Source organism: Scyliorhinus canicula, chromosome 10 (assembly GCF_902713615.1).
Source record: "Scyliorhinus canicula chromosome 10, sScyCan1.1, whole genome shotgun sequence".
Lineage (NCBI taxonomy): Eukaryota > Metazoa > Chordata > Chondrichthyes > Carcharhiniformes > Scyliorhinidae > Scyliorhinus > Scyliorhinus canicula.
Window position 1 is genome coordinate 111,163,968 of NC_052155.1, and position 14,709 is coordinate 111,178,676.

Genomic DNA, 14,709 nt, shown 5'->3' on the forward strand with positions numbered 1-14,709 from the left:
CAGTTCAAATTTGACCTTCTCAAGAGTCAAGAATTCCAGCAGGTCCCCCCGCCACGCCAGGCACAGGGTGGAGAGGTTGATCTCCATCCCAATAGGATCCACCTTTGGGCGTTCAACGAGGCAAAGGCTACAACATGTCTGCACATCCGTTTTCAACACCCCAAATATGGCCTCCCGAGGGCCCAGGTCCAGTTTCACATGCACCACTTCAGAGATTACACTAAAAACCTCCTTCCAGTAATCCTCCAGCTTTGAACAGGACCAAAACATAAGAACGTGGTTTGCGGCACCCCTCCACCCCCTGCAACTTTCCAGAACCCCTCCTCCATCCATACCCTCTCCCAACTCTTCCTCCCACTTTGCCTTCATCCCTTCCAGCAGCGCCTTCTCCTCTTCCAAAATCGCCCCGTAAACTGCCGACACTACCCCTTTCTCCAGGTGTCGTCAGCACCTCCTCCAGCAATGTGGAAGCCGGCTCTACTGGGAAGCTCTGTATCTCCTTTCTGGCAAAGTCTCGAACCTGCATGTATCTAAATATTTCCCCCTGCTCCAGCCCACGCTTCGCTCCCAGCTCCTTCAATCTTGCAAACCAACCCCCAAGAAACAAATCTTTTAGTGTCCTAATTCTTTTCTCCTCCCATCTCTGAAAGTTTCCATTCCACATCCCTAGCACAAATCTGTGGTTCCCCCGAATCGGCATTTCCCTTGACCCTGCCCCCAACCTGAAATGTTGGCGAAACTGCCTCCAAATTCTCAGCAAAGCAATTTCTACCGGAGTCCCTGAGTATTTCCCCAGGGCCGTCGGGAGCGGCACGGTTGCTAGCGCCTTCAATCCTGACCCCCCTACACAAACTATCCTCCATTCTGACCCACTGGGACTCAACCCCTCTGACCCAGCACCGCACCTACTCCACATTCGCCGCCCAGTAATAATACATCCGGTTCGGAAGGCCCAAACCCCCTGCCTGCCTTCCTCCTTCTAATCCTGGCCACCTTCCCTCCCCAATTGAACAAGATAATCATCCCTTCAACTTCTCTAAATAATGCCTTTGGCAAGAAAATCGGCAGGCATTGGAAAACAAACAGAATTTGGAGTAACACGTTCATTTTGACCGCCTGTACCCGAACCGTCAGTGACAGAGGGAGACCATCCCACCTTGCCAGATCAGCTTTCACCCTCCCCAACAAACTAGAAATGTTTTACCTACGGAGCCGCCCCCCCCCTTTCCATACCCCCGAACTTAGAGATTGGGAAGTGTTGATGTCCAAAGGGACCTAGCTATTCTTTTCCATGAGTCACGGAAAGCTAACATGCAGGTACAGCATTAGGTTAAGAAGTTAAATGGTATGTTGACCTATTTGGCGCTGTGAAGCCACAATGCTAATCACTTGTGCTACCGTGCTGCCAGGAGAGGTTGAGGAGACTGGGCCTGTATTCTCTGGCGTTTAGAAGAATGAGAAGTGATCTCATTGAAACATACAAAATTTTTTTAAATTCTCTGCCCCAGAGGGCAGAGGAGACTCTAGATCTAGTTCAATGCCAAAGCAGGCTCGATGGGATGAAGGGCCTACTCTTGCTCCTGTTTCCAAGGTTCCACAGAATTACAATCTTTAAAGCACACAATCCGAAGGCTTCCAATGGGCTCTCCGAGTCGTAACTTAGACTGACTGTCTCCAAGCACTTCCTGAGTTTTCCCAAATCCACTGTCAGCAGTAACGCCCACTCCGATGATTCTTCATCCTCAGCTTTGCCAGGACTAACCTCCAAGATTCCCTAGATGGCTGGGGTTTGTGTCTCTTCAACTGGGGATGATCTCCTTCTCGAATATGACTTGGGTAGCTCGCAAAGAACCTGCAACCTCCTCTCTGCTGACCAGACCCACTATTGTTACTTTCCTCGCTCTTTTTTCTCTTCTGCTCCAAATATTTGAAGCTGGCAAGTCTGTTTACTGTTAGCACAGCTGCCCTTGCCTTTTGTTCCCAGGTGAGAGAGCTTCACACCTTGCTCAGAAGGTCCTTTGACTTAGCCAGTCTTGTTGTCAGGCAGAATTCAGAATAGTTTCATGGTCCCTTTAATTTTAACCTAAATTTAAAGACACAGTTCAAAATAATTTAATCATAATTGGAACATGGTCCCAATCTGGTTCATTTGATTAGTTTGTCCAGTTATTTAAATGGCATTTTCTGTTCCTGAGGTTGGGTGATTAAATAGGTACGGCAGTAAAATTGGGATTTGCCGAGAGAATGGTAACTTTGGTAAGGTCGTGGTTATGCTCTTGCAGTGATACACACTCAGTCACCAGCAGCCGATTACAGCCTTACTTTGCTGGCAGCTCCATGGGAGCTTATCTCTGAGGACCTTCCACTGCCACATAGAGCACGGTGCTGAGATGTATCAATAATTACCCCGACAATGGCCAAATAGAGAAACAGGAGTGACAAGGGACGTGAAACACCTAGTACTTCTGTTTCAGCTGTTTTTAAAATCATTTTCAAATTAACTGCTACATTTCAACTGACCTCCATTCTGTTCCCCTCCAGCATTCTTTGGGAAATACCTCAATGAATATAATGGCAGCTACATCCCACCAGGGTGGCGAGAATGGGTTGGACTTATAAAGAATTCCCGTTTTTATAACTACACCCTCAGTCGGAATGGCTTCAAGGAGAAGCATGGATTTGATTATTCCAAGGTATCTGCTTCATATTCTTTTAAATATTACATTTGTTCTTAATATTAATTTGAATACATGTGTCATGTATTAACCGGTCTTTCATCCTGTCCTGCCTCCTTCAATGATTTGTGAACATTTATACCCAGGTTCCTCTGCTTCTGGCACCGACTTTAGCATTGTACATTTTAATTTTATCCTGTGTCTCCACATTCTTCTGACCAAAATTAATTACTTTGTTCTTTTCTGAATTAAATTTCATCTTCCACTTGTCCGCCCATTCCGCGAACCTTCCTATGTCCGTTTGAAGTTCTACATTTCCCTGTTCATCGTTCCCAATACTTCCAAATTCTGTATCATCTGCACATTTTCAAATGATGCCATGTACATCAAGGTTTAGGTCACTTCTTCTGTTTGATCCTATGTTGTTTAATGTACAAACCCATAACCACAATAAAGGGTGTTCACTAAAACAGGCAAGGCATGTGGCCAAACATTGAATGCTTCCATTAGACAGGCTGCCTGCAGAGGCAAGTCACAGACTGGCCAGCCAATGTTTAAAGTGCTTTCTATTTAATGGTGGAAAAATAAAATTAATTCTCAAAGAGTTTGAACAATGACAGGCTGCAGGAGTATACATCTGAGGCTATGATATTGTTTTTTGGTTTCATTCTGGGGATGATGTGGCCACTATCTAGGGTGATCTGCCTACTTCTGAATAGCTTACCCCAACAAATTGAGGATTCCGGGCTGACGCTGAAATTGCGAAACGCGATTAGGCGGAGAATAGGTTCTGACGCCAAAATCGTGGGATGCACGGATTTGATGCCAAATCACAGTTCTCCGTCACCTCGACAGCAACGTCAATGCATTCCGGAACGCACGTACAGTAAACACCGTCTGCATGTCATTAATGGGCCTAACCTGTTATTCTCCGTGATTCTCCACCTCCGATGGGCCGAGTACCCGACGACGGGGTTCACTTGTGCTTTTACAAATCATGAAACCGGTGTCGTGGCTGATGAGGGAGAGAGAGCAAGGAGGACACTGAGAGGTGTGACCATGGATTGCCGGGCCAGAGACTGGCCGGACTAGCTGGGGTGGGGGTGGTGATGACGGGAGAACAGGCCGAGGACATACGGGGGCAGAGCCCGCAGTACCAACCGGGGCCACCATGTAGCCCATTGTACCTGGTTGGGCACGGGGCGTACACACCATGCTGACATGTCAGGCTTTCACCCCCTGCAGACAATATTGCTAGTCGCCGCAGCCTTGGGGGATGCCCTGCGGCTGTACGAGCTGTCTCTGCTCGAGGAGGAGGAGGAAGCTGCAGCCGTGGAGAGTGCAGCAGCAGAGCCTGCCATAGAGGAATAGGAGCAGCCACCGAGGATGGAGAGACAGCCACCCAACAGGCCGAGGAGGAGGTGGTGCCAAGGAGGCCCTACATGAGGTCTCATGTGTACTGGCAGCGCCTGTTATTCCAGGACCTGCCGGACCGGGTATGCCATCGAAGACTCCGGCTCATCAGTAGACAGTGAGCCATATCTGGCAATCATTTTTTAAATTATAAATTTAGAGTACCCAATTATTTTTTCCAATTAAGGGGCAATTTAGCGTGGCCAATCCACCTAGCCTGCACATCTTTGGGTTGTGGGTGAAACACGGTGAGAATGTGCAAACTCCACACGGACAGTAACCGAAGGCCGGGATTCGAACCCGGGCCCTTAGTGCCGTAGGCAGCAATGCTAACCGCTGTGCCACCGTGCTGCCCCATATCTGGCAATCATGGCGCACGTGACACCAAGGGAGTATGGAGGGGCACACCCGCTCGTGGTGGCTGTCAAGGTGACAGTCGCCCTTAAATTGGCCGTAATACCATGTCTGGGATGGAGGATGATGACTACCCACTCTGCGATGAGCTCTGGTGCTCTGCATCACTTGACGATGGAAGGCTCTTGCCCATGGTAGCATTTCCCACCGTACACCTGGTGATCCCTTTTGTGTCTACGCCATGACGACAGCGCCTGTGGAATGCCGCCGACGTTCCCAACCATGGCCTGTTGCGACTGGGCCATGCTCAGGAGCACCTCTGTGATTTCTAGATGACTTTGACACCCTGTCCGACACCTGCACAGAGTGCTCCAGCCCTTGGACAGGCTGATCCATAGCCAAAACCATCGCCCCCAATGCCTCCACAGCTGACTCCACCTATGCGGTGTTGGCCTGGGTGGCACACATGGTCGGCACCACCTCCTGCCGCTGCATGTGGTAGGACTCCTCCAACTGCACATGCAGGTGTTGGATGCTCGCTGACAACCCCTCGTGTACCTCATGTAGCCCCTGGCTCAGCGAGTTCATCTCCACAATCGATGGGACTGTCAGTTCCAGGTGCCTGAGACCCATCTGGACGGCTGCTAGTCCCTGGAGTCAGCCTGCCCTCTTGTCTTTCCCCCCCTTAGGTGCTCCTACCTCCACCTGTTGTACCAGATCAGCTGTGTGGTGCACTCCCAAGAGCCTCTTTACTAAAGTGCCCAACCCTGGTGAGTGTTTCTGGGATGGTGGAGGGTGTTGGAGACAGCTGTGACGGGAAGTCAGTGTCATCCTTGGACTCTAGCTCCAGGGTGTCCTGCATCTCAGGTGGAATGCTGGCATCCGAGCTGCTCTCAGCGTTGATGCTCAGCTCACAGAGGGGCTCCGGCTGTGGCACTGGCTGGGGGAAGGTAATGCCAGATAGACCCGCTCCATCTCCAGCAAGTCCTGTAAGACACAAGAGAAGATCCATGATTAGATCGCAGGTTGGGGGTGAAGGGAGTGTGAGGGTGTGGTGAGGGTAGTGTAGGGGTGAGGGTAGTGTGGGATGAGGAAGGTGTGGGTAGTGTAGGGTGACAGTGGTGTGAGGGCGGTGTTGGGGGTGTTTGACATGCATGTCATGGGGAACCGCAACTCAGCATTGTCTCACTTCCACGTCCGTGGCCGAACTCCGCCCCGACAAACCTCCTTTTTCCACCGACCACGTCCAGGGCGTTCTGCTCTGCAACGTGAGGGGCCGCAGGTCCGGCAGTCGCCCTCCTCTCCCGCTCCTAGCAGTTATGAGCGGCCTTCTCCTCGCAGCTTGGGGGGGGGGAGCAGGAGTGGCAAACTGTTAGACAATCTGACGCTTGCAGCCCATTGGGTGGGTAGCTGGTGGCCTTAATGGTCAGGGCACTGGTATGGGTGCCAGCATGTGGTACAGGGTGGAGGTTCTGCCGCCCTCTGGATTTGGGGTGGTCGGGTTACGGGTGTGTGGGTCGGGGGTTAGCGCCAGGGGCACAGTGCTGCCTACTCACCCTAGCTGCCCTGAGGAGGTTGTGTAGTTTCTTCCAGCACTGCTGTCTCATCTGTATGGTGTTACCCATGGCGCTGACCGCCTCTGCCACCTGCACCCCGGCACAGTGAATACCGATGGCTGGCAGCCTCCTTCCGAGGCCGGGGTACAGGGTCATCCGCCTCTCCTCCACCCCGTCCAGGAGGGCCTCAAGCTCGGCATCCGTGAAGTGTGGGGCCACACGTCTTGCTTCCACCTTGTTGGCTGGGATGGTGTGCATGTGTGGGCAGTGAAACGTGCATATGTCAGCCTCTTGAGTGTCAATTACGGAGCCGGCGAATCCCGCAACATTTCTCCTTGGAATCGATTGTGTTTCACATGGGCCAGTGCTAGCCCATTAACAGGAGCAGAATCGGTCAAGGTGCGGCGCCAGTTTTGCTGTCATGGAACTCCATGAATTCTGCGCCGGTGTCCGCACTTAGCGCTGGATTCTCCATTTCTGAGGCTAAGGTGCCAGCGCTAACGGAGAATCCGTTGTACTCCACAACGGGGAAATAGGCGCGAATCCCTCACGATCGATCGACAGTTCCAATGTGCCACAGCAAAAAAACACACCACCTCCTCAGAAGACAAACACGGGATACAACCGACAGAGTACCCTTCGCCGTCCAGTACTTATCCGGAGAGGAGAAACCACAACATCTTCTTCACAGCCTTCAACATTTCATCGATGCAGATGAACATCTTGCCAAGGTCAGCCCACACCCCCACTACTTGCCTTCAATCAACCGCGCAACCTCAAACAAACCATTGTTTGCAGCAAACTACCCAGCCTTCAGAACAGCAACCTCGACACCACACAACCCTGCCATGGCAATCTCTGCAAGACGTGTCAGATCATCGACATGGCATGAACACGTGAGAACACCACCCACCAGGTACGCGGTATATACTCGTGCGACTCGGCCAACATTGTCTACCCCATACGCTGCAGGAAAGGATGTCCCGAAGCGTGGTACATTGGCGAGACCATGCAGACGCTGCAACAACAGATGAACGGACATCGCGCGACAATCGCCAGGCAGGAATGTTCCCTTCCAGTCGGGGAACACTTCAGCAGTCAAGGGCATTCAGCCTCTGATCTTCGGATAAGCGTTCTCCAAGCGGCCTTCAGGACACACGCGACAATGCAGAATCGCTGCGCAGAAACTTATAGCCAAGTTCCGCACATGAGTATGGCCTCAACCAGGACCTGGGATTCATGTCGCATTACATTCACCCCCCACCATCTGGCCTGGGCTTGCGAAATCCTGCCAACTGTCCTGGTTCGAGACAATTCACACCTCTTTAACCTCTGATTATCCCTCTCTCCAGTTGCTCCATCTGGACCTATAAAGACTTAATTACCTGCAAAGACTCGCATTCAAACTATCGTCTTGCATATTTGACTTTGTGTAAATATGTGTTTCTGGAATCTACCTTTTCATTCACCTGTGGAAGGAGCAGTGCTCCGAAAGCTAGTGATTTGAAACAAAGCTGTTGGACTTTAACCTGATGTTGTAAGACTTCTTACAGTAATAGTTCTGATCAGGATTCTGGGACTGTTGGTGTACTGAGAATAGGAGGTTGGGCCTTGACGCAGTGCACTTCAATGAGCTGCTCTATGAGAACTCTAGCAGTTAGAGGTACGGGTTCTTGATGATGCTGCTTCTCCTGCTCCCATCCCTGCTGCACATTTTGCTTCCCAGCTGCTGGTAACGGCAAAGCCATGAAACACCTGTACCAGCATCTCCGAATGTGGCGACTAAGGGCTTTTCACAGTAACTTCATTGAAGCCTACTTGTGACAATAAGTGATTATTATTATTCAGGTAATGAGCTTTTGTAACATCACCTGGACCGTTCAATTACATTAATGCCTTGTAATCACGTGTGGTTATGCATTGAACGGTACTTCAGAGAGAAAAACTTAAGATCTGAAAATTTGGAGCACAGTATCATTAAAGCTGGGATTCTCCATTCCAGCATCTTAAGTGTTCCCTACAGCAGAGAATTGGGCCTGGTCTTCGCTGGACCTGAGAATTTGGAGAACATACCACTCCATAGCATTTGGAAAAGACATTTTGGGACATTGGGTTCCCCATGCCATTCCATGGCATGCCGGGATCCGCGCTGCAGCTGAGAAGGGTGGGACCTAATCTACAGCTCAGTGGGCTAGACAGCTGGTTTGTGATACAGAACAAGGCCAGCAGTGCGGGTTCAATTCCCATACCAGCTTACCAGATCAGGCGCAGGAATGTGGCGACTGGGGGCTTTTCACAGTAACTTCATACTTGTGACAATAAAAGATTATTATTATCTCTCAGACAGGCCCCGCACCTCTGCGATCAGAGCGCCATTTTTAAATGGCCCTCCTATTTCCATTGGCTGCTGCAGCCCCTTCTCATCAAAAGGACCAGCCCCTACAAGGGCCTTGGAGTATCCCACTTCACCAGTGGATAGTGCATCTTGCCTGCCAATAACATGCAAAATAGCTCTGAAAAGCTATTTATATGGTTCCGTCGGGGCCTGAAGCCCTTTCGGCCACTGAGAAACCCACTATGACCAGTGTGGCGGGCACAGAGACTCCCAACTGGTTTGTTGCCTGGTGCAAATCCTCATTTTTCCCACAACGGGATTCTCCGCCCTATCGGGAATCCCGATCTTAGTGGCAGGGAACGAAGAATACTTTTCCATTGTACTTAATCTTGTATAAATTACTGTATTTAGTTGCTCAAAGCCATTTTATTTTAATCCAGAACATTTATTTAAACCAGAATGTCATTCCAGTACTGGCATAGTCAAAAAAAATGAACTTAAAAAGAAATAAGTGATCCTTATTTGGGTTCATCATCAATATTAACTATAAACCATAGCCCTAAATTGCGAGCTCTGCAGAGTATGATTACAATATTAATATTCAGAAGCCTAGTGCCTGCTGAGATCCTCTTACTGAGTGAGAAAGGACACAGCTGGTTGGCTTGTACTAACATTGACATGGAGTCTAGCCTCAGGCTGTGCCTTTGCAGCTATGCTGCACTTTGTATCCAGAACATGTGATTAGTCACGCCCGTGAGTGTTTTAAATTACATGGATTTCTTCAGTTCCTCGTTGATGCTTATATAAGGGCACCAGAGTAAGCGATGAATAGCCAAAGAAGTGGCCTTGTGCTGAAGACAATGTTCCATGTCTTCAGCTCTTTGAGAGTACAGTAAACAGACTGCTGCCATGTACCACACACAGTCCATGCCTTTGATATGGAGATTCTCTCAGTGCTAATTCAGGATTACTCTTTTTGTATTAAGCATTCTTGTAACCTTGCAGCCACTGAATCTGGAAAATCAAACATTATTAAACTGAAATAGCTCACTGAGGGTACTTTTGGCATATCAGTTATAGGAATATATATTTTGGGACAACTTTTTGAGTTTGTGCCAAGTTTTGCCCGCTGGGAGTGTATAACCGGGATTTGGGTGCTTCACCTCAGATATAATGCCTATTGCAGCAGTGGAGATAGAATCATTAAATAGTTTCAAGAGGGAGATATATATATTTCTGATTTTAAGGTCAAAGGGATATGGGGAACAGGCAGGGAGTTGGCTTTGAGACCAGGAAGAGATCAGCCATGATCTGAATGGCAGAGCAGGCTCGCAGGGCTGAATTGCCTACTTCTGCTCCTAATTCCTATGTTGAGGTCATAGAGGTAAGACGTCTTACAGCACCAGGTTAACGTCCAACAGGTTTGTTTCAAATCACCATCTTTCGGAGCACTGCCCCTTCTTCAGGTGAATGCTACCCGAATCTTCTAATTTTCTTATTTTTCTCTCTGTCAAAACGGAGATTTGGCCAGAAGCTGTATAAATCGTATTAATGTTCCTCCTGTTGACAGTTTTGGTTTGGCTGATTCTCTTAAACTCTGATAATCGTTCGCACAGACGGAAGTTGTTTGAAGTCAAATGCAGCTCTTGATTTCAGATTATGTTACCACTACAGGTTTGTAGACTGGCAGCTAAACTCAGATTTACATTCAGGGGAACAACAAAGTTGAAAATGGAATCATGTTTTATGCATAACTTTGGCACACTTTTTTACCACCAGGTTCAAAGTGGTAAAGAGACACAGGCACACAACCCCATGACAGCCAAATCACATTATGAAATCTTCAAAAATCCTGTTCAGTCTCCAGTCGTGACTCAGTCCACTGATGCTCGGATTACCGTGATGGCTTAACTTCAGAGCTCCAGTCCTTAAAACATAATTTCTTCTGGCTTGTAATCAACCCTTTTGGCCAAGCAGTTAATCTTGTATTTGCTTTGTTGTTTGCTACTCCACTAAAATGGGGCATCGGGAAGTTTTAATGCCAAATTCGCCCAGAACTCCTTTAACTTCAACATTAGGTTTCATGAGATCATTATTGGAGGAATGGGGCTGTTTTCTCGACAAAAGAGAATATTGAGTGGTGATCCAATGGCAGTTTTTCAAATTATGAAGGGGTTTTATAGGGTGGATGTATAGGAAATGTTTCCACTTCAGATGCATTTCAAAACAAGGGACTATAAATATAAATCATATAAGGAATACAAGATAATCTCCTTATCTCAGATAGTTAGAATGTGGAATCAAGGCTAGAAAAAAGAGGTAGCCATGATGTGGAGATGCCGGCGTTGGACTGGGGTGAGCACAGTAAGAAGTCTTACAACTCCAGGTTAAAGTCCAACAGGTTTGTTTCAAACACGAGCTTTCAGAGCGCGGCTCCTTCCTCAGGTGAATGGAGAGGTATGTTCCAGAAACATATATATAGACAAAGTCAGAGATGCTGGACAATGCTTGGAATGCGAGCATTTGCAGGTAATCAAATCATTACAGATCCAGAGAGAGGGATATTCACAGGTTAAAGAGGTGTGAATTGTCTCAAGCCAGAACAGTTGGTAGGATTTTGCAAGCCCAGGCCAGATGGTGGGGAGTGGATGTAATGCGACATGAATCCAAGATCCCGGTTGAGGCCGCACTCATGCGTGCGGAACTTAGCTATAAGTTTTTGCTCGGCAATTCTGCATTTTCGCGTGTCCTGAAGACTGCCTTGGAGAACGCTTACCCGGAGATCAGAGGCTGAATGCCCTTGACTGCTGAAGTGTTCCCCGACTGGAAGGGAACATTTCTGCCTGGTGATTGTCGCACGATGCCCGTTCATTCGTTGTCGCAGTGTCTGCATGGTCTCGCCAATGTACCACGCTTTGGGACATCCTTTTCTGCAGCGTAAGAGGTAGACTACATTGGTTGAGTCGCACGAGTATGTGCCGCGTACCTGGTGGGTGGTGTTACCACGTGTAATGGTGGTATCCAAGTCGATGATCTGGCATGTCTTGCAGAGATTGCCCTGGCAGGGTTGTGTGGTGCCGAGGTCGCTGTTCTGAAGGCTGGGTAATTTGCTGCAAACAATGGTTTGTTTGAGGTTGCGCGGTTATTTGAAGGCCAGTAGTGGGGGTGTGGGGATGACCTTGGCAAGATGTTCATCTTCATTGATGATGTGTTGAAGGCTGCGAAGAAGATGTCGTAGTTTCTCCGCTGAGTGCGGCCTCAACCGGGATCTTGGATTCATGTCGCATTACATCCACCCCCCACCATCTGGCCTGGACTTGCAAAATCCTACCAACTGTTCTGTCTTGAGACAATTCACACCTCTGTAACCTGTGGTCACCCCCTATCTCTGGATCTGTAATGATTTGATTACCTGCAAATGCTCGCATTCCAAGCATTATCCAGCATCTCTGACTTTGTCTATATAAATGTTTCTGGAACATACCTCTCCATTCACCTGAGGAAGGAGCTGCGCTCCGAAAGCTCAGTGTTTGAAACAAACCTGTTGGACTTTAACCTGGTGTTGTAAGACTTCTTACAGAAAAAAGAGGTGAGGTGAAAGTGACTGTCCCTGACATAAAGACTGCGTTGGATTAATGGAAGCGTCAAGAAACTGAAGACAATGGGAATCGGGGCACAGTGGTAATGTTGTGGGACTAGTAATTCAGAGACCGAGGCAAATACGCTGGGAACATGGGCTCAAATCACACCATGGTTGCTGATGGAATTTGAATTAAATAAAATCAGAATACAAAGTTAGTCTCAGTGATGGTAACCGTGAAACTGTCCTTTAGGGAAGGAAATCTGCTGCCCCTACCCAGTGTGGACTAGATGTAACTCCACAGCAACTTGGTTGACTCTTAACTTCCCTCTGAAATGGAAAACCACAGTTCAAGGGCAATTAGAGCTGTGCAACCAATGCTGAAGTTACCAGCGACACCAGCATCCCATTAAAGAATTTTTAAAAACTTAATCTGCTTTATTAATAACATTCTCTCCATCATAAGGGCAGAAGTGGGATTGTTCATTGATTTTTTAAAAATAAATTTACAGTACCCAATAAATTTTTCCAATTAAGGGGCAATTTAGCACGGCCAATCAACCTACCCTGCACATCTTTGGGTTGTGGGGGCAAAATCCACGCAGACACGGGGAGAATGTGCAAACTCCACATTAACAGTGACCCAGATCCGGGAAACCTGGGACCTCGGCGCCATGAGACTGCAGTGCTACCACTGGGCCACCGTGCTGCCCTTTTCATTGATGATTTCACAATGTTAAGTTCCATTTTTAACTCCTCAGAAAATGAAGCAGTCAGTTCCCTCCTGCAGCAAGACCTGAATAGTATTCAGACTTAGGCTGATAAGTGCAAAGTAACATTTGCACCATTCAAATGTCAGGGAATAATTATCGAAACTAGAGAGAGTCTGACCCTTACTTTCAATGGCCTTACCATTACTGAATCCCGATCAACAGCATCCTGGGGATTAACATCTGACCAAAAAGTTAACTAGATAACCATACAAATAATGTTGCTGCAAGAACAAGTCAGAGGCTGGGTATTTTTCAGGGAGTAACTCGCACACTGAACCCCTAAAGACTTACCACCAGTGTGATAGTTTTGTTTCCACTTGCTGGGATTGAGAAGTTTCAACTGATGTGTTAGGCAGGTTGGTTCGATGTGGACTGCACTCTATGCAGGGAAGCTAGAAACATGTCTAACACTGGAGAAGATCCAACACTGTTTTATTCAGCAATACAACTGATAAACATGTTAAGCTGTTGGTCGACACTATACTGAACTGACTGGAGACCTAGTGGTAGCCTGACCAGACTTACTAGCTACCGCATGGTGTTTGCACTTGCCAGCTCGTGGACTCTGACTGTCTCAGTAGCTGGGTCCAGAGAGAGCGGGAAACCTAGTGCCCTCTGGCTTTATAGTGGTAGTGTCCTGTCTAGTGATTGGCTACACTGTGTTGTGTGCTTACTGGTCATCCTGTGTGTCAATCACTGCCTGTCTGCACCTCATTATACACATGAGTGGATATTATGACATCAACAACAATTAAAAAGCTTAGCATCGTCCGGAGCAAAGTAGCATACATGACCAGTACCCCTTCCACCACCCTAAAGATTCACTGGCTCCACCACTGGTGCACCATGGCTACACTGTGTAACATCTATGAAATGCATGCAGCAACTCACCAAGGGTCCTTCGACAGCAACTTTTGAACCTATGACCTCAACCCTCAAGAAGTACAAAGGCAGCAATTGCTAGCGAACACAACTCAGCAGCATATTCCCCTCCAAGTCACACTCCATCCTGACTTGGAACGATATCACCATTCCTTCACTGTTTGGATCAAAATCCTGGAGCACCTTCCCTTAACAGCAGTGGGTGGGATTCTCTGACCGGGACGGGTCGGAGAATCGCTGGGCAGGGTGCGATACACACGACGTCGCCCCAACGTCGGTCCGCCAATTCTCCGGTTACCGTAGAATCGGCACCCCTGGCGATTCTCCGCGCGGGATGGGCCAAGTGGCCGCCGAGATAGGCTGAGTCCTGCCGGCGCCATTCACGTGTGGTCCTACTCAGCGGGACCTCGGGGTTCATCCTGCGGAGGGGGGGGGGGACGGCCTGGTTGGGGGAAGGGGGATTCAACCCCGGGGGGGGCTCCACCATGTCCTGGTCCGCGATCGGCGGGCCGGCTTCTCCTGGTGAGGGCCTCTTTTACTCCACGACGGACCCCTGTACATCTACGCCATGTTGCATCAGGGCCGGCACGGAGAAGGAAGCTAGTGCGCATGCGCGAGTTCCCGCTGGCCGCAACGCGCATGTGCAGACCCGCAGCGCCGTTTGATGTCGGTATCAGCAGCTTGAGCTGCGTGAGTCGCTCCAGTGCCATCCTGCCCCCCTGTGGGGCTCAGGAGTGCTGCTCCTGGGGGCCTGTTGACGCCGTTGTAAAACGCGACAGCGTTTACGGCGGCATCAACACTTAGCCTCAGGATCACAGAATCCCGCCCAGTGTTTTTCGAACATTTTTTCCAGCGACCCATCTTTATGAAATGGCTGACTCTCGTGACCCACACTACGTTTACAATAGATTTACTTTTTAAAATATCATATTCATTGTTGTCACTTCTGCATAATTAAATGTAAAAATTGTAAATAAAAATATATTTTCTACTTTTTCTTGTTGTTTGAAGATCTAAATAACTTGTAATAAAAAGTTCTGAACAGATACATTTTTCCCCTGACTGCAATGGAGTTCCCAAACCCACACCCGAGTTCAGAACGGGGCAAACATGAATCAGCTTGATAACAATGGACCAAATG

The 14,709-nt window shown here is 48.5% G+C and overlaps 1 protein-coding gene and 1 long non-coding RNA gene across 19 annotated transcripts in view; one reads left to right on the forward strand and one right to left on the reverse strand.

Annotated features, from left to right (window-relative positions):
* The window catches only part of LOC119972600 (extracellular sulfatase Sulf-1-like), a 690,773-nt gene that overhangs the window by 531,844 nt on the left and 144,220 nt on the right, over window positions 1–14,709 (forward strand). For all 18 annotated transcript variants that reach the window (XM_038809548.1, XM_038809546.1, XM_038809551.1 and 15 more), the window contains one exon: window positions 2,542–2,693. In XM_038809548.1, coding sequence (XP_038665476.1) covers window positions 2,542–2,693 — 152 coding nt within the window. The remainder of the gene's footprint in view (window positions 1–2,541; window positions 2,694–14,709) is intronic.
* The window catches only part of LOC119972602, a 64,996-nt gene that overhangs the window by 49,957 nt on the left and 330 nt on the right, over window positions 1–14,709 (reverse strand). The window lies entirely within an intron of this gene.